We start from the raw sequence: 25,512 nt of genomic DNA, 5'->3' as shown, positions 1-25,512 counted from the left end.
ACAGCTAATTTCAGGTCTCTCCAGAGATGTTTGATCGGGTTCAAAACTTTAGAGTTCTGTGAGAATGACCATCAGGTTCTTGGTAAACTCCCTGACCAAGGCCCTTCTCCCCTGATTGCTCAGTTTGCCCAGGAGGCCAGCTCTAGGAAGAGTCTTGGTGTTTCCAAACTTCTTCCATTTAAGAATGATGAAGGCCACTAGGTTCTTGGGGACCTTCAATGCTGCTGAAATGTTTTGGTACCCTTCCCCAGATCTCTGCCTCGACACAATCCTGTCTCGGAGCTCTACGGACAATTCCTTCAACCTCATGGCTTGGTTTTTGCTCTGACATTCACTGTCAACTGTGGGACCTTACACAGACAGGTGTGTGCCTTTCTAAATCATGTCCAATTGACTTTACCACAGGTGGACTCCAATCAAGTTGAAGAAACATCTCAAGGATGATCAATGGAAACAGGATGCACCTGAGTTCAATTTTTAGTCTCATAGCAAAGGGTCTGAATACTTATGTAAATAAGGTATTTATGTTTTTTATGTTTAATACATTTGCTAACATTTCTAAAAACCTGTTTTTGCTTTGTCATTATGGGGTATTTTGTGTAGATTGCTGAGGATTTTTTTTAAATTTAATCCATTTTAGAATAAGGCTATAACTTAACAAAATGTGGAAAAAGTCAAGGGGTCTGAATACTTTCCGAAGGCACTGTAATGAAGGAAGTCACAAACTTCCAGTGTTTACTGTTCAGCTCGAGACCTGCTGCTGATGAACTGACAACTGATGAAGTTGTTATTCATTTGGTCCGTTTTTCGTCATTATACAGCATTTATGCAGCTAATTTTTATGCCATCTCTGTTACTATGGTTAGATTTTACTGTCATTATTAGCTGATTAGTGTCCGTGGCGTTATTTCGGCTAAACCTAGGGTATGGCATTCTTTGGAAATTGAAGCTAATTTACTGCATTTCTACACATTTAATAAACCTAAAATGCTATTTGGAGAACAGCGAAAACAATATTAGGTTTAAAGGTCCTTGGAATGGCATATACAATGTCAACCACAGCTCAACCTCATCATAAATTCACACATTTACTTGTGGAAAGCTGCATACAGCGCAACATGAAATAGATGCATAATACACACTATCAAGTCACAAAAAGGCTGCCTTCAGATGCTGACATCCATAGGCGGCAAGTGAGTTTCAAGTTTGGGGAAGCTATTTTGACACCATAAAACTGCACTTTTATAATAAAGGATTTACATGCATCTATCATCGCATTTGCAGACTAATGTAAGGTAGGCTACTATTCCTAATGTGATGAGTAGATTGCTTAGTCAGAATTTAGGCTAATAATGTGACTCAATCACTGTTCGCAAAAGAGACCGTTTTGAACAACGAATGTGTTTAGCGCATAGTGACAGAGTAGGTCTAATCAGGGTTTATAGCAGGGTTTCCCAACCCTCTCCTCGGCCCACCCAGACGTTTCAAATATTTGATTTAGTCCTAAACTGGCCCACCTAATTCAATTAGTCAACTAACCATCAAACCTTTGACGAAATGTAATCAGATGTGCCAGTTTAGGGTTAAAACAAAAATGTGAAATGTCTGGGGGGCCCCGAGGAGAGGGTTGTGAAACCCTGCTTAATATGACTGGAGACACAAGCAACATCTCTTTTAATACGACACAAATTAGTAGGCTACTCTGGTGACACTGACAAACAGTAAAAACAACACTTTCTTGAATACAACCTTCTAATCTAGGCCTAAGAAAAGGGGAGACACAACTTGTACAATATGACGTCCATCTAGCCCGGAGGAGGAAATTATTGTCCCCCAAAAAACTTCCCAGTGACCAGTTGTACTGATCCAATGATAAAGACAGTGAATATGCCAGCACTCACCGGGGATATGGCCGATGCTCTCCGCTGGTGCCAATAAGATACTGTTCGCTCAATTGGGTGTTGAGAATTCTAGAGACAAATTAGAGTCTTCTTTTTTTAGCAATAGCCATTTACTTTCTAAACAAATGTTTTCCTACGATTGTATTTGGAAATATTGCGATAGGCCAATTTAACTACTTTTCACTGACAGCTGCTACTCATAAGATATTTAATAGGCTATTTGCCGCACGTTCTGCCCAAATTTCTAATGATCCTCTGGAGCCAAATCATGCTCTTTGGTGTAGTATTTTAAATGATTTAATTTATTTGTGTATATACATGAGTAACGTAAACTAACCCCATTCCGTAGAAATGTGCGCAACCGCAACATTCAAACGAGGCTACAAGGAAAACTAATGGGACTGTAGCGACTGTGTTGACTTCAAAATCGGGGTGTGAACTACGTTTCTATTCAATCGTTGATCGACATGGTAATGGCTCTATAGTATTGGAGAAAAGTTGAATAAACGGACCCTCCGTTACATCGTGGCTTGTCATGTCGTAACGTACAGTACGCATGAAGCTACTATTTCTGTCTTACAATCTCTCTCCACCAGGTGTAGCACTTCTCTCATCCTTTAAAAACAAGAAATGGACAGTGACGGGGGAGGGGGGGTAAAGGGGGATACCTAGTAATTTTTTGCATCATCGATGCATGCGATCATCATTCTCAAAGCCGCTGTTTACTTCTAAGATCACTTTAGCACCGCCCTAAAAACCTGATTCAAATTTGACACAAACCTTCAAATAGGTATGTAATGACACATGATAAACTCTTTATAGTGTTTTATTTACATGTTGGACAGATAGAGTGAAAAAAAGCAATTTTCCCACACGACATCTCTCCTTCTCACTATCACGTATTAGTTTCAATTCCCCACCCGCCATTTTTTTAAAGATCCGACGGGGCTCATTGCCTGCTTGAATCATGCAGAAACGGGCAGCATTTAGGTCATGTAATTTATTCTGTTGGAAAGGGGAGAAATTGTGCTTTACAATGGTATTGACATTACAGTTGATCTGGAAGTATTACGTATTGGGGGCGCTAAAATAAGGGTAATTGTACGGACCAAGGCGATGTACGAGTATACGTGAGTTTACGTTACTTATATAGCAATTTTTGTCAAATATAATTAAATTTACTTTACGGGAAGCTTATCTTCCCCTAGCCTATTGGACATGCTGCCTATGTTGACATCGATGTGAAAGTAACTAGTGTTTAAAACAGCTGGCTATGAAGCCTCTTAGGGCTCGGGACTATTTTTTCAACGTTTTGTTAAAAATCGCGCAAAATTTCACCGTCCTGCTACTCATGCCAGGAATATAGTATATGCATATGATTAGTATGTGTGGATAGAAAACACTCTGAAGTTTCTAAAACTGGTTAAACCATGTCTGTGACTATAACAGGACGTGTTTAACATGCGAAACCCCAAGGAAAACTGTTCACCCCCCCAAAAAAAGATTAATCCGCCAGTTGGCTGTATCGTCTATGGCAAGGGAAAATATATACCTCCCAGTTTACAAGTCCTACAGCTTCCACACGATGTCGCCAGTCTTGGCAATTGCCTTGAAGTTGTGCCTTGGTCAAATGAAGAAGAGACACTTGATTTCACGGTACACGACAGGATGTTTTGGAAGAGAGAATATCGACCATTCATTGCAAGACGTGGAGCTATTGAATACACATCGCCCCACGATCAATTTGATCGATTATTAACGTTTACTAATAACTAAAGTTGGATGACAAAAGTAGTTTGAAGTGTTTTGTCAAAGTTTATAGGCAACTTTGTTAATTTTTAAAAATGACGTTGCGTTTTGTAAAGCAGTTTTTTCCTGGATCAGACGGGCTTCATAAATGGACATTTTGGTTATACATGGACGGATTTCATCGGGAAAAAGACCCAATTGTGATGTTTATGGGACATATAGGAGTGCCAACAAAGAAGCTCGTCAAAGGTAATGAATGTTTTATATTTAATTTATTTCTCTTGTGTAGCGCCGGCTATGCTAATTATTTTGTTTACATCCCCTTCAGGTATTTCGGGGTGTTGCATGCTATCAGATAATAGCTTCTCATGCTTTCGCCGAAAAGCATTTTAAAAATCTGACTTGTTGGCTAGATTCACAACGAGTGTAGCTTCAATTCAGTACCCTGCATGTGTGTTTTAATGAAAGTTTGAGTTTTAGCGAGTACTATTAGCATTTGGCGTTGCGCATTTCCATTTCCTGTTGGCTAGGTGGGACGCAGACGTCTCAATTATCCCTAAGAGGTTTTAAAGGAAGAATCCACTCAAAACCACTTGTTTCTTTAATTTACAGTGTTAAATAACACTAATATTTCAGAATAATATGTTTTTGTGAACAAATGTTTCATATTGGCATTATAATAACGTTGGTTGCAACATGGAAAATCTTTGCGGAAACCTGTTAAGAAGCTAGCTATCTAGCCAACCAGCCAGCCCATAGAGAGAGCATTGAATTGCTAGCTAGGTAGCTAGCTAGCTAGCAAACATAGCTACATACAATAATACCAAATCCAATATCAGCATGTAAAGTAGCTAGTTAGCTGTAAATTCACCTAAACAAACTGCACAATCAATTTAGGAGTCTACAATCTCACCATGTTCAACCTGCAGATTGATGTGCCTCACAGAGTGGAGTCTGACATTCACAATGGCAAATATACTTTTGAGGAGATGGGAAACGCTGTCCATGCTATGTCAATGGGCCGTGCGGTTCATTCTGGGTGATTCTGGGACAAGGAGTGCACTCCTTCAAATAGCGAATACAAGTCTATTGTGCACTAGTTCCCAACCCAACATTAGCAAGAATTTTGTCAATAAGAAGTACAACATTACAAGTATTTTCTGAGATGTGAGATAACTTGCTATCTGTAATATCGTATAGCTTTGGGAATTGTGACATTACGTACTTTTGAGGAATATAGGCACGTTTCTCGATATGTACACTGCCTTTGAGAAGGGATTGCGTGATGATTAGCTTAGCAACCACATGACAACATGAACGTGATTGGTCGACAGTCTGCTGAGTGGGGCGTTATACGTTCCTAAATTCATTGGATTCCTATCTCCTTTCTATAATATCTTAGGCAATGGCACCATGCAATGCACCCTGGACTAAAAAGGCAGACAAATAGGAAAAATGTGCTATACCCTCTGTTAAATTGCACTATTCTTAAGGTAGGAATATAACAAAAATATGATCAATGGCTCATTCGAGAGAAGACAACCTCCCGAGTTATGACATCGGCCAGTATTGAAATCTGACATGTAGGATAGAAGTTTTCGCCACCTAAAACTTGTATTCCTATTAACCGCCAGTGTAGTGAGAGCGACTTTAAAGAAGCTCGTCAAAGGTAAGGCATTAATTATATTTTTATTTCTACGTTTTGTGTCACGCCTGCAGGGTTGAAATATGGTTTCTCTCTTTGTTTATGGAGGTCCTATCCTCAGATAATAACATTGTTTTCTTTCGCCGAAAAGCCTTTTTGAAATCTGACATGTTGGCTGGATTCACAACAAGTGTAGCTCTAATTTGCATGTGTGATTTAATGAAAGTTTGATTTTTATAGTAATTTATTTGAATTTGGCGCTCTGCATTTTCCCTGGCTTTGGGCCAGGTGGGACGCTAGCGTCTCACATATCCCAGAGAAGTTAACTGAGGAACTGCTAACGCTCTCTAACACAATCTACATATCTACAGATGTAGGATCTTAATTTGATGCAAACTTCTAAAGTTTGTAATTTTCACTTTGACATTTCAGACTTAGATTTACCCTAACAAAAAATGTATCAACCCCTACAAAACTGACCATTAAGTATAATCCACATAATAATTCACATGTCCTGTTACCGCAGGATTATTTTCCTGCTGAATTAATATTTAAATAATTATTCTACATCTGTACACATAGTCACACCAGTCACGATTTCAAGAGGCACCATCCTCTACTTCATGCTCCTTTAGAGCTGGATTGAGTAATCACGCAAAGATATGGAAGCAGCACGTATGGACACACCTGGCCCATCTGTGCTGCCCTGTATTCTGAGAGAGAGACATTCCCCAGTACACCTGACTGACTACGCAGTTGAATACCTCGCTCACCAAGATCAATGCCTAGCCTCAACACAGGCACTGCTCTGACAAGGACGATGGAGTAGTCGAGCAGATATACTAACAAAGAGCAGTTTGCCCAGCTTCAGATCTAGTGCCCACTTGATGAGCCAATTCCCAGGCCTTTCTAACCTCCAAGCAGCTATGTTGGAGGAGAAAATAAAGCTTGTGGAGCGTCAGCTGGATGAAAATCACAGTGCCGCCATGGATTGTGAAGGATTAGACTCCCAGGCCAGAAAAGCTCAGCAGTAAAGGGAACAAAATATGTTGCTACACGAGAAAGCATAAATAAAATAGAGAATGAGCTGGAGCTATTCAAGCTCGCCACATCTTTCCTTGATGATGAGGAAGATGATGATACCTCCAGGAGCACCTCTCCAGCACTATCTGACAGGTCCCTCCACACACCTTGTGACAACTTTGTGCCTTTCCCACAGGCACCACAGGCAGCACAGGAACCTCAGGCAGAACAGGTAGCACAGCGAGACACCAACCTTGAGGAAAGTTGAGCCTACGGTGACTCACCTCCACTTCTTCCTGCCTATCCATGGTACCCTGGACCAGCAACTGGTTACTCACCCCGCTCCAGCATGATTCCACAACCTGCCCCACGACCTGGTATGAAACAGCTAATTGCCTCATTATACAGCATCTCAAAGTCATCGTTGCCCCATTTTGAGAGCGGAAGAGAGAGTGACTCAGAACAGCTACGAGCTCAGATTTGTTTCCCATGTCAACCCGCTCTTGAGCAAGATGCCACAGGACTACAGAGATTAATTTGTGGAGTACAGTTTTGACCACGGTATCGGACAGGCCAAATGTACGCCTTACCTGACTTGACAGCCAGGATCCAGAAGAAGTCCAAGGCTAAGCATATATCAAGCAGAGATGTGGCCCTCTACCAATGTGACAGTTAAGAATGACCAACGTGCCTCCACTAGACCAAAGGAGAGAGCCGCTTCAATCCTTAACATCAGTGAATATCCAAGCTCCTAGGAGCCTGCTCAAGCCAAGACCCCTTCCAAACCCTAGCCATTCTCTCATCACTGTGACAACACATAACAAAATCTCATCTCATGTCCAGAGTCCAAGAAGTTGAACACAGGACAGATCGTTAAATGGATAAAGGATAAACAACGGTGCTGGAAATGTGGACAACCCCATAAACCTGATGCTTGTACCCTCGAACGACCCAGCCATGCAACTAGCAGCACCAAACGATCTTTCACGATTCCTTCCATCAAAACCATAAGAGCGTTCTTATGGGGAGTGTCCCTACTACAAATATGTACCTGGACAGACCCAACAGATCACAGAAATGTATGATGAACGTTGTGAAACTTCTCCTTCACAATGGGGATAAATGGTTACAAACAGTCTGCAATTGTGTTATTGTGCTCCAATGGTGCCTTTTTTTTGCAGCTAAAAGGATTAATAAAGACTGGAATTGAATTGAATGTTAAATAAGCGACAGTAGCAGACAGTAGGCTCCTCACCACTCAAAGTCAGCCTCAGTGCATGGACAGGAGTCTGACATCTGGGAGATGTACTGATCTTTGGTTTTGACACATCTGGCATCGGGCTTCAGATTCTGGAAGAGTCTCTTCACTCCCATGATGCAGACTTTACCCTGTGAGAAATAATGCATTATTTGAATAATTAACTATAACATTTCAGAATTGACTTCCTTTTTTATTTAACAGCTTCAAAGGAAAGACACTGATTGATGGAGTTAAAAAATTCATTATAGTAGTATACACATGAAAATGTGTATAACTTGTACTTTGTTATCTGGAAGTTAATACACAGAAAATAGGCATAATATTCAGACAAATTTGAGATAGACAATTGGGTGAGATAGGACATGTTCATCTTCATTGTGTCCATGTAGAAGAATAAGCTTGAGCAGATGTATTCCATCAAACCAAGGTCCCCAAAGCCATTATAAATGTATCAAAATGGTTGCTCTTACATCATTGTGTAACTGCCAGGTCTGATAGTCGTCTGTGGTGCACCTTCTGTTGAAGATGGGCCTGAAGTCAATCTTGACAAGCTGCCATTCAGAACGATGGCTGAAATGGCCAAATATTCTGCAAACACAAAAAGTCAGGCATGAGAAAAAAGGGTGGGAAAAAGGGTTATTAGCAAAAAATATTTTTTTAGCACACAGTCATGGCCAAAAGTTTGGAGAATGACACAAATATTAATTTCAGTGTCTTTAGATATTTTTGTCAGATGTTACTATGGAATGAAGTATAATTACAAGCATTTCATACGTGTCAAAGGCTTTTATTGACAATTACATGAAGTTGATGCAAAGAGTCAATATTAGCAGGGTTGACCCTTCCTTTTCAAGACCTCTGCAATCCGCCCTGGCATGCTGTCAATTAACTTCTGGGACACATCCTGACTGATGGCAGCCCATTCTTGCATAATCAATGTTTGGAGTTTGTCAGAATTTGTGGGCTTTTGTTTGTCCACATGCCTCTTGAGGATTGACCACAAGTTCTCAATGGGAAAGGCATTGTTCGTCACCAAATTGTTCCTGGATGGTTGGGAGAAGTTGCTCTCGGAGGATGTGTTGGAACCATTCTTTATTCATGGCTGTGTTCTTAGGCAAAATTGTGAGTGAGCCCACTCCTTGGCTGTGAAGCAACCCCCACACATGAATGGTCTCAGGATGCTTTACTGTTGGCATGACACAGGACTGATGGTAGCACTCACCTTGTCTTCTCCGAACAAGCTTTTTTCCAGATGAACCAAACAATCGGAAAGGGGATTCATCAGAGGTAATGACTTTACCCCAGTCCTCAGCAGTCCAATCCCTGTACCTTTTGCAGAATATCAGTCTGTCCCTGATGTTTTTCCTGGAGAGAAGTGGCTTCTTTGCTGCCCTTCTTGACACCACTTTGACTCACTGTGCATGCAGATGCACTCACACCTGCCTACTGCCATTCCTGAGCAAGCTCTGTACTTGTGGTGCCCCGATCCTGCAGCTGAATCAACTTTAGGAGACGGTCCTGGCGCTTGCTGGACTTTCTTGGGCACGCTGAAGCCTTCTTCACAACAATTGAACCGCTCTCCTTAAAGTTCTTGATGATCCGATAAATGGTTGATTTAGGTTGCAATCTTACTGGCAGCAATATCCTTGTCTGTGAAGCCCTTTTTGTGCAAAGCAATGATGACGGCACATATTTCCTTGCAGGTAACCATGATTGACAGAGGATGAACAACAATTCCACGCACCACCCTTCTTTTGAAGCTTCCAGTATGTTATTCAAACTCAATCAGCATGACAGAGTGATCTCCAGCCCTGTCCTCGTCAACACTCACACCTGTGTTAACGAGAGAATCACTGACATGATGTCAGCTGGTCCTTTTGTGGCAGGGCTGAAATGCAGTGGAGATGTTTTTGGGGGATTCAGTTCATTTGCATGGCAAAGAGGGACTTTACAATTAATTGCAATTCATCTGATCACTCTTGATAACATTCTGGAGTATATGCAAATTGCCATCATACAAACTGAGGCAGCAGACTTTGTGAAATGTTATATTTGCGTCATTCTCAAAACTTTTTGCCACAACTGTAGAAGTGCAAAAAAAAAGGCTACTATGGCTGGGCACAAGGGATGTTTGCGATTACAAAGAGAAAATAGACACAAACTTTTTTTTCTCTACAAACATCCAATAAACCTTCAGTGCATTGCATAATACATACTATATCCATATGGCATTTCTTTTGATTCTTACGTCATGATGAGGGTGTCCTCCCCTGGCTCTCCTAAGACTCCGTCTACATAGAGAGGAGAGGAGGTAAAGCTGAATTTGTTCCAGTGTCTTCCCTCATCAAAACTCAACCTGGATGGAGAAACAACATGTTGTCTCTCATACATGTGGACCCCTCACTGTGCATAGAAAGGATTGTACTGTAATTCATTTGATCACCCTGTTGCAGGAGAACATTTCTGCAATGCAGTGTATTTGAGGTTTTAAAAGGCTTCTGAAGTTTGTAATTTCCATTTAGTCATTTCTGACTTGATTTTCCCTTACGGAAAAATAATCAATCCCTACAAAAAATGTAAGTTCAGTACAATCCACATAATAATTCACATTTCATGTTGCTGCAGGATTATTTTCCTGCTGTAGTAAGCTGGCTCAAATTAAGATCCAACATCTGTACATAATACAGTCCATAAAACATTTAAATAGACAAACGTAAATCAATGTTGATAATTTAACAGTGTGCACGAAGTTGAATGTTAAAGGAAACAATACCAAATGTGTCTGATGGGGAGAGGTGTGTGTCGAATGGCCACTAGGGCACCGCCCTGGTTAAGAAAGAGGATGCTATACTCCTCCTCAAATACCTACAAACAGGGACAGGATTTCATCACATTTTCACAGAGGTCAGAGATGTACATAACGTTCATGTATACTTTTGATGAGTAATAGACCATAATATTTCATGACTATGCTACTATTCTACTATATCATGCAACACAGCTACATAGCACATGAAACACAGCAACATAGCACATGCAACATATTATATAGAAAAAAGGGCTCATCAAATGAAAAACGCTCCTAAGAAGCTGCATAGGAAAATAACAATGACTGCCCATGGCGCGTGATCAAGGGTAATGTCAATCTATATCATGCATCATTCATTTAGAGTTTGCTCCCTCCTCCAAATGATTGAGTCATAAGCCGATTGATCTTTTCTTCTATGTGTCTGTCGTCTTGATTTTGTGTCACACTTCAGTGGCGCCTGTCTCTTTCAATCACAGTACCTCTCTCCAAGTGTTGCCAGCATCTGAGGTGATGAAAATGCTGACATTATTGGCGGTCAGCTCAGGCCCAATGGTACCTTGATGTAGAAGGTATAGCATAGTTACAGTGTAAACACATTGAACAATTATGAACTTTCATTTTAAGCCTTCTCAACCCACATTACAATATATTTAATGAACAATTAAATAAAAATGAAGATGCATACACACTGCAACAGGCTACAGCTCTCCTAAAAAGTGAGTATTTACTGAGACATTCAGACATTCCAATCTCCAATAGATGTGCAGGCATACTCTGATCAATTTCACAGTGCAACCAGATCTGACCAAAGGGTTTTAAGGCAGAATGCCAGCAAGATAACAGGGGTCTTTAACGGTGGAAAAAGAGCAAAGTGAAAGAGTTGTGTAAAAACTGCTAATTGGGAACCATAGGGGTATACTACAAAGCACGATCAAGGAGCTATCCAGTTAATTTGCCTAATTATTTGGAAATAACCTGTTATTTTTTTGGAAAGATAAGCTTTAAATTGGCATGGTCAAATTGACTCAAGAACCTAAAATACATATCTAAGTTGATCTTTCTTAATGAACCAGAAAATCTATAGTTATTTCTGGTTGTTTATCAAAGTTAGCTGGCTAAGTAATTGATCCTGCTTTGTTCTATACCCCTCTGAGGGAGAGCAGAGGTCCTTTTGGGCATTGCTAAAAAAAAACGAAAGTTATCAAATAGTGCTTACCTGATGCTACTATAATTCCTGGAGCTGATTCTTTGCTGACTATGTTTCCAGACGTGTACGGGTTGTCAGACACATGGAGATTCAGGTGCAATGAACAATAGGGCTAAGAAATACCAAGACACAAAGACATAAGGTGGTTTATAAACCAAAACTGTTACACGTTTTCAGATATTGCTCACTTGCAAATGCAGACTCACCTGTACACAGTAGAGTCTGGTACCGCTCAGATCAGTGGTCGGAGCATGTAGAAGACGCCAGTCTCGCCCCTTATTGTAAGTGATAAATGTTTTCACTTCGTTCTCGACAACTTTATTTGACAAGAACACCCCTTTTATCCCTGCGACCTAGGAACACGTGAGAAACAGAGACATGAAAAAATATTGAGGGTCAAAAGCTACAACTGTAAATGATTCAAACATAAGTAAAGCTGAAGCCTTAGTTTTGAGGTGGAACGCGATAGCATTTCTGACAGGGAGCACTGCTTTGGACCATCTGTGGGTCTCTGCAGAGTGAAAACAACATATGGCGGAGCCCAAAGACATTTCTATTTCTTTGTATTTACAAACGGAGATGCATGCACTGCACTCACACAGCACTCACTCCAGTACATCCTGCTCCTCAATCCAGAGTGCACACATTTTGTTTCGAGAAATGTCTATGACCTTTTTGTAGCATTATTGGATAAGCCATCTCCTGTACATATTCAGAGTGCCTTTACAAAAAGGGTTCACAGTCAGTGTGTTTGGTCCTGTGAGCTTCAACACGTATTCTGGTTTAATGGAGACAATGAGCAATGAGTATAATCGTTGCTGATAGCTATCTAGGCTGTATGGTTGTATTAACATAATTACATGAGTAGCTTTTACTGCTAGTTCAGGATGAAGGTAATCAACGCTGATTACATGTGTGGGTTGGCGTTGCTTTGTAAGGTCGTCAATAGCGCTATACCTAGCGGTCAGTGAAGACAGATATGGGTGCAGGTTCTACAGTAGCTGAAGTTGATATAGTAGAAGTGAATCAAGAATTATTGTGTGTAGAAAAATGTGCTAACGTAACAATGCTACATACTGTACCTTATAAAATTAGATCATCTTGGTTACGCATGGACCTGCTAGTTAATGGCTAACAAAACTCTATATTTCATAGATGTAGATTATAATGATCTGATATTGTATGAGTATGCTAATATATTCTAATAACACTGCATACTTGGATATGGCAGGTCTTCATGACTGATGTACAGTATGTGTTTGCTTAAGTTACTAACATATGAAATAAGGAGGAACAGCCGGGATTGAGGCTTCAAAAAGATGCATGGCTGTTACAAGGCAAGGGCACACTCCAGTACCATCTGTGCCATAAAGGTTGAGACTTCTTGTCAGAAGTGGTAGTGTGCATACAAACAGGGATGGCACTTGCTACATACCTCATAGAGGTCTATCATGACGTTGCCCTCTGGTCCCCCACTGCTCACTACGTTCTCCAGGGCCAGAGTGAAGAAGAGACCGTGGGCCTCTGACATGTACAAGTTGTAGGAGTCATTCTGGTGCCAATCCTGCACTGCTGCCACCACCTGGTTATCATCTGTGCTGATTATCTGCAAGTCCTGGAAATGAATTATTAGTTAGGATCCTATACCATACAATTACAAATGTTATTTTCCTTAGGGATTTTTGTTTCAGGACTGCAGTGGAACCCAATGACCACAAACGGGTTGAATTAACGTTGTTTCCAGGTTATTTCGTTTAGAAAATGCAATGTGACGATTTTGAATCAACGTTGAAAACTGATCGGATTTGCAAGAATTCATCAACTTAAGGGAATTTCTGTGATGTTTGTATTTTTTTCACCCAACTTTTAACTTAAACTACATGTTTTTTGTGTGTTTTTTTTTTACATTGAATTCCCGTTAGTGTCCAGTGGTGTAATTCTGCACACAACTGTAGGGGAAAGTGGGGTAAGTTAAGCCATTTTTTATATTCAGCATCACTCCGTCAAGGGAATTATGGTATTCTTTCTATCAAACATACAGTCTCTACATACAGTACCAGTCAAAGGTTGACACACCTACTCATTCAAGTTTTTAAAGTTTTTTAAAACTATTTTCTACATTGTAGAATAATAGTGTAGACATCAAAACTATGAAATGACACATATGGAATCATGTAGCAACCAAAAAAGTGTGAAACAAATCAAAATATACACTGCTCAAAAAAATAAAGGGAACACTTAAACAACACAATGTAACTCCAAGTCAATCACACTTCTGTGAAATCAAACTGTCCACTTAGGAAGCAACACTGATTGACAATACATTTCACATGATATTGTGCAAATGGAATAGACATTAGGTGGAAATTATAGGCAATTAGCAAGACACCCCCAATAAAGGAGTGGTTCTGCAGGTGGTGACCACAGACCACTTCTCAGTTCCTATGCTTCCTGGCTGATGTTTTGCTCACTTTTGAATGCTGGCGGTGCTTTCACTCTAGTGGTAGCATGAGACGGAGTCTACAACCCACACAAGTGGTTCAGGTAGTGCAGCTCATCCAGGATGGCACATCAATGCGAGCTGTGGCAAGAAGGTTTGCTGTGTCTGTCAGTGTAGTGTCCAGAGCATGGAGGCGCTACCAGGAGACAGGCCAGTACATCAGGAGACGTGGAGGAGGCCGTAGAAGGGAAACAACCCAGCAGCAGGACCGCTACCTCCACCTTTGTGCAAGGAGGAGCAGGAGGAGCACTGCCAGAGCCCTGCAAAATGACCTCCAGCAGGCCACAAATGTGCATGTGTCTGCTCAAACGGTCAGAAATAGACTCCATGAGGGTGGTATGAAGTCCCGACGTCCATAGGTGGGGGTTGTGCTTACAGCCCAACACCGTGCAGGACGTTTGGCATTTGCCAGAGAACACCAAGATTGGCAAATTCGCCACTGGCGCCCTGTGCTCTTCACAGATGAAAGCAGGTTCACACTGAGCACATGTGACAGACATGACAGAGTCTGGAGACGCAGTGGAAAACATTTTGCTGCCTGCAACATCCTCCAGCATGACCGGTTTGGCGGTGGGTCAGTCATGGTGTGGGGTGCATTTCTTTGGGGGTCGCACAGCCCTCCATGTGCTCGCTAGAGGTAGCCTGACTGCCATTAGGTACCGAGATGAGATCCTCAGACCCCTTGTGAGAAGATATGCTGGTGCGGCTGACACTGGGTTCCTCCTAATGCAAGACAATGCTAGACCTCATGTGGCTGGAGTGTGTCAGCAGTTCCTGCAAGAGGAAGGCATTGATGCTATGGACTGGCCCACCCGTTCCCCAGACCTGAATCCAATTGAGCACATCTGGGACATCATGTCTCGCTCCATCCACCAACGCCACAAGTCTGTTGCACCACAGACTGTCCAGGAGTTGGCGGATGCTTTAGTCCAGGTCTAGGAGGATATCCCTCAGGAGACCATCCGCCACCTCATCAGGAGCATGTCCAGGCATTGTAGGGAGGTTATACAGGCACGTGGAGGCCACACACACTACTGAGCCTCATTTTGACTTGTTTTAAGGACATTACATCAAAGTTGGATCAGCCTGTAGTGTGGTTTTCCACTTTAATTTTGACTCCAACTCCAAATCCAGACCTCCATGGGTTGATAAATTTAATTTCCATTGATCATTTTTGTGTGATTGTGTTGTCAGCACATTCAACTATGTAAAGAAAAAAGGATTTAATAAGAATATTTCATTCATTCAGATCTAGGATGTGTTATTTAGTGTTCCCTTTATTTTTTTGAGCGGTGTATTTTAGATTTTAGATTCTTCAAAGTAGCCACCCTTTGCCTTGATGACAGCTTTGCAAACTCTTGGCATTCTCTCAACCAGCTTCATGAAGAATGCTTTTCCAATAGTCTTGAAGGAGTTCCCAATATCAAATCAATCAAATCAAATCGATTTTATTTGTCAAATACACAGGTTTAGCAGATGTTATTGCGGGTGTAGTGAAATGCTTGTGCTTCTAGCTCCAACAGTGCAGTAATATCTAACAGTTTCACAACATATACCCCAAATAACATGGATTAAGAGTATACATACATATATGTCAGAGAGGCATTGGACTAAGATACAGTGGCATAGTATAGAGTACAGTATATATAAACTCAGCAAAAAAAGAAATGTCCTCTCACTGTCCATTGCATTTATTTTCAGCAAACTTAACATCTGTAAATATTTGTATGAACATAACAAGATTCAACAACTGAGACATAAACTGAACAAGTTCCACAGACATGTGACTAACAGAAATGGAATAATGTGTCCCTGAACAAAGGGGGGATCAAAATCAAAAGTAATAGTCAAAATCTGGTGTGGCCACCAGCTGCATTAAGTACTGCAGTGCATCTCCTCCTCATGGACTGCACCAGATTTGCCGGTTCTTGCTGTGAGATGTTACCCCACTCTTCCACCAAGGCACCTGCAAGTTCCCGGACATTTCTTTGGGGAACGGCCCTAGCCCTAACCCTCCGATCCAACAGATCCTAGACGTGCTCAATGGGATTGAGATCCGGGCTCTTCGCTGGCAATGGTAGAACACTGATATTCCTGTCTTACAGGAAATCACGCTCACAATGAGCAGTATGGCTGGTGGCAATGACAACAAGCTCAGTCTGATGATGCTGTGACATACTTGGCCCAAGCAAGTCTCTTCTTGTTATTGGTGTCCTTTAGTAGTGTTTTTTTTGCAGCAAATTGACCATGAAGGCCTCATTCACGCAGTCTCCTCTGAACAGTTTATGTTGAGATGTGTCTGTTACTTGAACTCTGTGAAGCATTTATTTGGGCTGCAATCTCATGTACAGATAACTCTAATGAATGTATCCTCTGCAGCAGAGAGAACTCTGGGTCTTCCTTTCCTGTGGCAGTCCTCAAAAGTCAGTTTCATCACAGCGCCTGATGGTTTTTGCGACTGCACTTAAAGAAAATAATTTACCAAATAGGGATGTCTTGTGTATACCACCCTTACCTTGTCACAACACAACTGATTGGATCAAACGCATTAAGAATGAAATAAATTCCACAAATGAACTTTTAACAAGGCACACCTGTTTATTGAAATGCATTCCAGGTAACTAACTCATGAAGCTGGTTGAGAGAATGCCAAGAATGTTTAAAGCTGTCATCAAGGCAAAAGGTGGCTACTTAGAATAATCTCAAATACAAAATATATTTTGATTTGTTTAACACTTTTTTGGTTACTACATGATTCCGTATGTGTTATGTAATAGTTTTGATGTCTTCAATATTCCAATGTAGGCTAACTTTTGACTGGTAGTGTATATTTCAGGATGTTATGTATCCCTGGAAATAATCAGAATTCATGTAAACATTACAGTTTTGAAAACATAGCTTTTCCAAAAAAAGTGGTCTCTTGGATACGGGGTAAGTTGAGTTGCGGGACAGGGTAAGTTAAGCCACCTGCAAATTTCTGTACTGAATGAAATATTACCACTACATTTTCAAAATGACAAAGCAAAAACAGGTTTTTAGACAGAAAAAAAACAGAAATACCTTATTTACATAAGTATTCAGACCCTTTGCTATGAGACTTGAAATTGAGCTCAGGTGCATCCTGTTTCCATTGATCATCCTTGAGATGAGTCCACCTGTGGTCCACCTGTGGTAAATTCAATTGATTGGACATGATTTGGAAAGGCACACACCTGTCTATATAAGGTCCCACAGTTGACAATGCATGTCAGAGCAAAAACCAAGCCATGAGGTCGAAGGAATTGTCCGTAGAGCTACGAGACAGGATTGTGTTGAGGCACAGATCTGCGGAAGGGTACCAAAACATTTCTGCAGCATTGAAGGTCCCCAAGAATACGGTGGCCTCCATCGTTCTTAAATGGAAGAAGTTTGGAACCACCAAGGCTCGTCCTAGAGCTGGCCAAACTGAGTAATGACTATTTGACCAAGAAGGAGAGTGATGGAGTGCTGCAGCAGATGACCTGGCTTCCACAATCAGTCAACCTTCAATTGAGATGGTTTGGGATGAGTTGGACTGCAGAGGGAAGGAAAAGCAGCCAACAAGTGCTCAGAATATGTGGGAATTCCTTCCAGACTGGTTGAGGGAATGCCAAGAGTGTGCAAAGCTGTCATCAAGGCAAAAGGTGGCTACTTTTTGAAAAATCTAAAATATATTTGTTTAACACATTTTTGGTTCCTACATGACTCCATATGTGTTATTTCTTAGTTTTGATGTCTTCAGTACTATTCTACAATGTAGAAATAAAGAAAAACCCTTGAATGAGTAGGTGTGTCCAAACTTTTGACTGATTTTCTCTCTCTCGCTCTCTCGCTCTCTCTCTCATATATATTAAACGTTAGGAAAATCCTCCTAATATTGAGTTGCAACCCCCCTTTTGCCCTCTGAACAGCCTCAATTCGTCGGAGCATGGAGGTGTCGAAAGTGTTCCACAGGGATACTGGCCCATGTTGACTCCAATGCTTCCCACAGTTGCGTCAAATTGGCTGGATGTCCTTTGGGTGGTGGACCATTCTTGATACACACAGGAAACTGATGTGCGTGAAAACCCCAGCAGTGTTGCAGTTCTTGACACAAACCGGTGCATCTGGCACCTACTATCATACCCCTTTAAAAGGCACTTCAATATTTGTGTCCTGCGCATTCACCCTTCAAATGGCACACATTCACAATCCATATCTCAATTGTCTCAAGGCTTAAAAATCCTTATTCAATCTGTCTCCTCCCCTTCATCTACATTGATTGTTAAAACATTCAGCTTCAGTCGGGTGATTATAGCTGTCCCTTCAAGTTAGTTCTAGTCGGTCAGTTTAGTCTCCTATTCAGACGACCCCCAGTTTTGTTAATTTCTTATTGGTCAAGGTCTCGCTAAAAACGTATCACCACATCTAGTTCAGCCTATCAATAGCCTTGGTTCCCAGGACTTCAGATTCAGTTAGTCTATGACCCCAGCATGCTGTGTGGTCAGAAACGTGCTTTCCCTATCCTGATGAGCTCTTCAACAGTTTCCCTCCTGCTGAACTTTTCCTCCTGTGGACTGTATACCTGTATGTCTGATGTTTATTGTGCGTGCATCTGTGTCATATTAAGTGGAGCTACGTTTTTAGGTCTATTGTGCATAATTACTGTGTGTTGAGTTGTAACTAGTTGTTAGCTAGCTCGTGCTCCCGCTAGCGTCAGCACTACCGTTAGCATTTTGCATTTGAATGCATGAACATTTTGTTATGACTGTTAGCGATTAGCCGTTTATTTATATTACTAATTTATGGTGTTAGGCAATTTTCTATTATACTGTATATAGTGGTTGCTACAGGCCTTAAGTCAGCACCTAAGGTTTCTTATTACATTCATGGTTCAATTCTCCCCAACCCTACCCCTATTTTTCACTGATTGAAATGGATTTAACAAGTGACATCAGTAAGGGATCATTGCTTTCACCTGGTCAGTCTATGTTCTTAATGTTTTGTATACTAAGAAAATAAAACAAAAATATAAATATTTGAATGAGTTACAGTTCATAAAAGGAAATCATTGAATTTTAATTAATTAATTAGGCACTAATCCATGGATTTCACATGACTGGGGATACAGATATGCATCTGGTCACAGATACCTTAAAAAAAACAGGTAGGGGCGTGGATGAGAAAATCTGTCAGTATCTGGTGTGACCACCATTTGCCTCATGCAGCACAACACATCTTCACATAGATCAGGCTGTTGATTGTGGCCTTGTGAAATGTTGTCCCACTCCTTTTCAATGACTGTTCGAAGTTGCTAGATATGGGTGGGAACTGGAACACGCTGTCTTACACGTCAATCCAGAGCATCCCAAACATGCTCAATGGGTGACATGTCTGCTGAGTATGCAGGCCATGGAAGAACACAGACATTATCATCTTCCAGGAATTGTGTACAGATCCTTGCGACATGGGGCTGTGCATTATCATGCTGAAACATGAGGTGATGGTGGTAGATGAATGGCACGACAACGGGCCTCATGTTTCATTGAAATTGCCATCAATAAAATGCAACTGAGTTCACTGTCTATAGTTTATGCCTGCACATTCAATAACCGCACCGCCATCATGGGGCACTCTGTTCACAACGTTGACATCAGCAAACCGCTCACCGATACGACGCCATACACATGGTCTGTGGTTGTAAGGCTGGTTGGACATACTGACAATTTTTTTTAAATGATGTTCGAGGCGGCTTATGGTAGAGAAACTAACGTTCAATTTTCTGGCAACAACTCTGGTGGACATTTCTGCAGTCAGCATGCCAATTGCACGCTCCCTCAAAACATCTGTAGCGTTGTGTTGTGTGCACATTTTAGAGTGGCTTTTTATTGTCCCCATCACAAGGTGCACCTGTGTAATGATCATGCTGTTTAATCAGCTTCATGATTTGCCACACCTGTCAGGCGGATGGATTATCTGGGCAAAGGAGAAATGCTCACTAACAGGGATGTAACCAAATTTGAGAGAAATACGCTTTTTGTGTGTATGGAACATTCCTGGGATCTTTTATTTTAGCTCATGAAACAACACTTTACATGTTACATTATATTTTCTTTCTGTGTATGTGTACTTTCTATTCAATTTCTTTCTGATTATTTCATTAAAGTTGGCCTTGGGAAAGCAGGAAAAGCAACAACATTTTTTATCAGTGTTGTGATAAAAAAAACTTTTCAAAAGGGTAAGAAACTGTTGCTCACTGGATTCATAACAGGATAGGAGTAATACAAGTATTGTCATGTCAAAGTACTATTTCCAACCCACCTTTGGAAATGTGTACTTAGGCAGCTTCATGGGGAAGAAAGCATTTCTTTTGTATGACACATAATGGACAGGCCGGCCACCCATTGGTACCTAGAGAAACACATTTATTACAGTAAATCACTGTAAATTGGGTTGATAGACTACTAATTATGTAAGTCTTAGTTTTACGTTTTTATACCATTCTCTCTTGGTTTATGGTCATTATTCCTTACAAGGTTACATTAAGATAGTATTTCACACAACAGTTTTAGTGCCTTTTTATTACCTCAGAAACATTCAAAATTCCCACCTGGATGAATACATACTGGTCCTGAACCACCAGGGAATCCGGGCTGATAAACCCAGGGAAAGGCCTGCCTTTGTTGGCCTCTGTGCAGTTCTGCAGCTTACATGTTATATACTGGGATCCTATAACAGAAGTTAAATAATTGCTACAATGTAACAGGAGAAAATAAGTGCTCTGTGACTATTCAATCAGAGACTAGCATTTCATTTCATTGATAGTAGAAAGCAGAAGAGCAGGGAGGCCAATTTCTATTTCCACTATTAACAGAGATGGAATGTGTCCCTCAGTGTTAGCTCTAGCCAAATGAGCCATTCTCCTCAGGGACAAGACATTAACACTGGAGCCCTTATGGAACAGACATTCTAAACACTCCGTCCAACTTAAGAGCCCAGTCAGACCAACTGTCCCTTAGTAAATTAATAAACTTAATTGTAAAGTAGCGAGTGTGTCTAGATGCAGTCAATTTGCATGGGTGAGAGTTATGTGTACTTGAAGATAAGTTTCCTCTCTACATGATGACTATTTTATAAAAGAGGACAGCTTAGGTCTTTGCACCCCCTTGTAAGTAAATACTGATGCTACTGCTGTTTATTATCTATGCATAGTCACTTTACCCCTACCTATATGTACAAATGACCTCAACTAACCTGTACCCCCACACATTGGCTCAGTACCGGTACCGCCTGTATATAGCCTCGTTATTTTATTATGTTACTTCATATTTAATTTTTTACTTTAGTTCATTTGTAAATATTGTCTTACCTCCATGTATTGAACTGCATTGTTGGTTACAGGCTTGTAAGTAAGCATTTCACGGTAAGGTTTACACCTGTTGTATTCGGTGCATGTGACAAATACATTTTGATTTAATTTGATATGTATAAGTGTAAATATAGATAAGCGTGTTTTATGCTTTGTTTTTTGGTATTCTATTCCCTTCTGAAAACAATAGTAATAGCTGCAGTATTCCAAACTAATTTTGTGTTAAGTTCCCTCCTGTCTGTTTGAAATACGATGGTTATAGGTAAGGTCTCTGCAATTTTGCACCCTGTAAAGGCAGTTTGGCAGATGGAATATGTCACTTGTGTTTGTAAATGATCGCTATATTCCGAATAATAAAATCGCTGAATGTGATGTCCTAGATGTGATGATGACTCACGTCTGTCAGAAACACTTGTCTCCAAGTGAATCATTCCTGGTTCTTTGTCCAAACCCAGTTTTGACCTGTGGGGAGAGGAGAGACAACTGAGGAACATTGCAAGTCAGAACATCTTTTCAAATATGATATGTGCATTATATGGTAAATACCTTATGTTTGGATTTATAATAGTATCAGTTCATTTATGATAGAATCTCAACATTTTCATCAATGACATGTACATTTAGCTCCTGATCTAGATATGATCGGTTCATTGAAGAGCATAGGTGTGCCTAAATCAATAATCAGTTCAACAAGATGAAGAAAGGCACGCTGACATCAAACTGTATGGGAAACATGAATAATCATTCTGTTGGTTCTCATCTATTCCAAAAGGATCCTGTGAACAAAAACAGTACTTCACAGTCATAAAAAAAAGTGAGAGAGAGAAATGAATCAAAAACAGAACTCAGAACAGAGATATGAATTTACAAATGTCAACCCCTCTGTTCAATCACGCTAGTTCTACCTTTCTATTAAAACGTCAGCTTCCTTGAGAGGACAAAGTCATGTCGGAAGACATTTGAAGGATGACAATATTTGGGATTTCCATTTTGATTCAATTAAATTATAATGGGGAACCCAGCTACTTGAAATGTCTGAAAAAAATAACAGCAACAACAACCAAAAATCCCGTAAACATTTTGCCCCGTCAATCACTTGGTCTGTGGGGTAATTCAGAGGGAAGATGCCTCGGAGCCATTACATCCTTTTTCAATTGAGCCTCAACTGGGAGGCAGCGGTTAAGTGCGGAGTGACAAGAGTGACCACTTGTTGTATAAATAGCAGCTATTGTGGAAGAAAATGGGTTCCTTCTCATTTTCTATACTGTGTCAGTGTCTGAGCCATAATAAAAGAGGTCCCATCCTGCTTCCCTCAGCACTCTGTAATTGCCTTGCTGCTCCATCTATTTTAATGGACTTTCTGTCAAATACTTCATCCTCTTCTATTGGAGAACAGCAGCCCCATGTTCTTAAACAGGTTCCTTATATGTTCCTCTATCACTGTGGACTGTATGGACTACATGCTTGCATTGTGTGATCTATAAGGCTTGTTAACAGGTTGATGGTGTAAATCTGACAAGGCAAGTCTACTGTTAACAGTAGATAAACTGCAGTTATGTGGAGCAGCAAAACAAATGAAAAGTCAAATGAACTGAAGATATGAGCTGTATTTTCTCCTTGCTGAAATATGCATGCCCTACCTGAATGAAATATTCATACCACAAACAAAACAGATATATGTTTGGTAGGAGGGTGTACACCTTTGTTTGCCTCAGAGAGGACAGTTTTATAATTGATGGCAATAATAGCAGGATCATAGAAGTTGTAAACAACAAAGAAATATAGAATAGATACGTAAACCCAAGACATCTAAAGTAAACCTCTAAATCAAATATTTAATCAATAATATAAAAAGGAGCGCCTCCCGAGTGGCGCAGCGGTCTAAGGCACTGCATCGCAGTACTAGCTGCGCCACAAGAGATCCTGGTTTGAGTCCAGGCTCTGTCGCAGCCAGTCGGGACCGGGAAACCCATGGGGCGGCGCACAATTGGCCCGCCGTCATCCGGGTTCGGGGAGGGACGGACCAGCATCGCGCATTAGCGACTCCTGTGGCGGACTGGGCGCAATGCATGCTGACAAGGTCGCCAGGTGTACAGTGTTTCCTCCGACACATTGGTGCGGCTGGCTTCCGGGTTAAGCGGGCATTGTGTCAAGAAGCAGTACGGCTTGGCTGGGTTGTGTTTCGGAGGACAGACGGCTCTCAACCTTCGCCTCTCCCGAGTAGATACGGGAGTTGCAGCGATGGAACAAGACTATAACTACCAATTGGAAAACTCTTTTTATTTAACAATGTTTATTTAATGAATGGAATTGAAAGCAACAATTTTCTAAATAATCCGTACATTACAACCTGTACAAAAACCTCCATGCAAACTGGTATCAATTCATCGTATACCTGTAACTAATTAAAAAGCTAATGTGTTACTCAATATTCAATCCAGCTCTACTCTGGTATCAACTCCATCAGGAAATCTTAGGGCAAATATATGAACTGTTCAAAACAAGAGAGCAATAATGGCTTTCCTTCGATGATACATTGCTTCCACTGCATCTTTCTTTGGCTCCTGTCTTGGGCTAAAAAGCACCTGATCATCATTTGTTCCCAAGTGATACAGTTTGTGAAAAAAGTTTTAGTCAAATTTTGGCCCAATATTAGTAAATGTGAAATATGACCTAATTCATGTATTTTAATTGACTCATCCACTTTAAGAGATGACATTGTACTAATGGCATTATTTATCAAAATGTTAAAAGCTGCCCGATCACCCAATAAGTATTGATCTCCCTTGCCCCCTTGTAAATATAAATGATTTAGTGATTACACATATTCATAGTATCGTTATCTGGCAACAGGGACTACTGCATTAAGATACTGTATGTCATGGCAAATCATGTAGATTAGTGACAAGTACTAAATACAGTATTTCTTAAGCACAACTGTTGGACCTTAATAAAAGAGTGTAAGAATATCTATTTCAACTATTCGTGTGTTCATCAGGACCATAATTGTACATACTATATGCCATGTATTGAGTTCAACTCAGATACCGGCAGAAGATTCAATTCAATACGACAATTCTGATAGGCTATCAGTTCAGAATACTGTCAGTAGAGGAAAGACTGGTACTTTTTATGAAATTGTAGTACTACTACTTGAAAAATGTGTCCAAAGATGGTGGAAAAGTCTCATTTATACTCTCACCAGTAAAATCTGTTGGGGACCACACTGTCATGTACGAGCTGCCATCGTCTTCCAAATTCAACAGAGACGTAGAGCTGAAAGAGAAGAAATGTGACGTAGAAGTCCGTCACTGGACGCGGGCAGCATTTGGTTCTTTAACGCACACACATATTCATCACTCCTCCCTGCGCCATTATACCATAAGTTAACAATGTGGTTCGACACACAAATTAACTTCTGTCTTGGTGCATGCATTTCACACTTGTCAATGTTCATATTTGAGAGATACAATAATTATTATACTTATCAATGTTGTGGATGAGCGCATTGTTTGTTTGTTCTGTTCCTCTCTCTCCATCTCTGTAGCTTCCGGGTATGCTGGAAAAGGACCCGAGCTAAGGGAATTGGGTTGGCTTTATAGTGCCTGTCCCAAATGGCTCATTAATGCATATGGGCATATTGAAAGATATTGTCAGTAGTGATGTAATGTTGTAAATGTTATGTTGTGATATTGTTTAAAACCGTGTTGCAATGTATATCCTTTAGTATGTTTAGTTCATGGAAAATGTAAGTTTGTATTGTTAATTGATTCATTAATGAGGGTTAATTGTTCTGAGGGGAGGGGCTAGCCCTACAAAAGGGAGCCTCTCTTTCAGTCAGGGGGAGAGGTATTTTGGATTGAGCTGTGGATGGGGCAGCATTGTTTTTAAGCTGTCCCATAAGGTAGATGTTGATGGCAGTACTGTTGTGTTTTGTTCCGGAATCACTTGTAAATAAACACCTTTGCACAGAAGAATTTTTGCGGCTCCGCCATCTTTTTATTTTGATAGAGGTTAGGTTATCCAGTTTAGCCTTCTGGCTGACTCTACA

At 40.7% G+C, this 25,512-nt stretch overlaps 1 protein-coding gene across 4 annotated transcripts in view; it reads right to left on the bottom strand.

The window, feature by feature from the left end:
- The window catches only part of LOC115135090 (VPS10 domain-containing receptor SorCS1-like), a 40,051-nt gene extending 15,007 nt beyond the window's left edge, over window positions 1-25,044 (bottom strand). The window contains exons 1-13 of one of the 4 annotated variants that reach the window (XM_065023181.1): window positions 24,946-25,044; window positions 24,664-24,737; window positions 21,859-21,923; window positions 20,703-20,821; window positions 20,414-20,503; window positions 13,031-13,210; window positions 11,802-11,948; window positions 11,605-11,707; window positions 10,868-10,890; window positions 10,353-10,444; window positions 9,828-9,935; window positions 8,050-8,167; window positions 7,574-7,707 (exon numbers count right to left, since the gene is read on the bottom strand). In XM_065023181.1, coding sequence (XP_064879253.1) covers window positions 7,574-7,707; window positions 8,050-8,167; window positions 9,828-9,935; window positions 10,353-10,444; window positions 10,868-10,890; window positions 11,605-11,707; window positions 11,802-11,948; window positions 13,031-13,210; window positions 20,414-20,503; window positions 20,703-20,821; window positions 21,859-21,892 — 1,148 coding nt within the window. In that variant the 5' untranslated portion in view covers window positions 21,893-21,923; window positions 24,664-24,737; window positions 24,946-25,044. Of the gene's footprint in view, window positions 1-7,573; window positions 7,708-8,049; window positions 8,168-9,827; window positions 9,936-10,352; window positions 10,445-10,867; window positions 10,945-11,604; window positions 11,708-11,801; window positions 11,949-13,030; window positions 13,211-17,155; window positions 17,262-20,413; window positions 20,504-20,702; window positions 20,822-21,858; window positions 21,924-24,663; window positions 24,738-24,945 lie in introns of those variants that run through there. The other 3 variants (XM_065023180.1, XM_065023183.1, XM_065023182.1) reach the window with 3 other exon arrangements.
- Between the last annotated feature and the right edge of the window lie 468 nt (window positions 25,045-25,512).

This window comes from Oncorhynchus nerka, linkage group LG10, assembly GCF_034236695.1.
Source record: "Oncorhynchus nerka isolate Pitt River linkage group LG10, Oner_Uvic_2.0, whole genome shotgun sequence".
In the NCBI taxonomy this organism is placed as follows: Eukaryota; Metazoa; Chordata; class Actinopteri; order Salmoniformes; family Salmonidae; genus Oncorhynchus; species Oncorhynchus nerka.
This window is presented reverse-complemented; position numbering and strand designations above follow the sequence as displayed.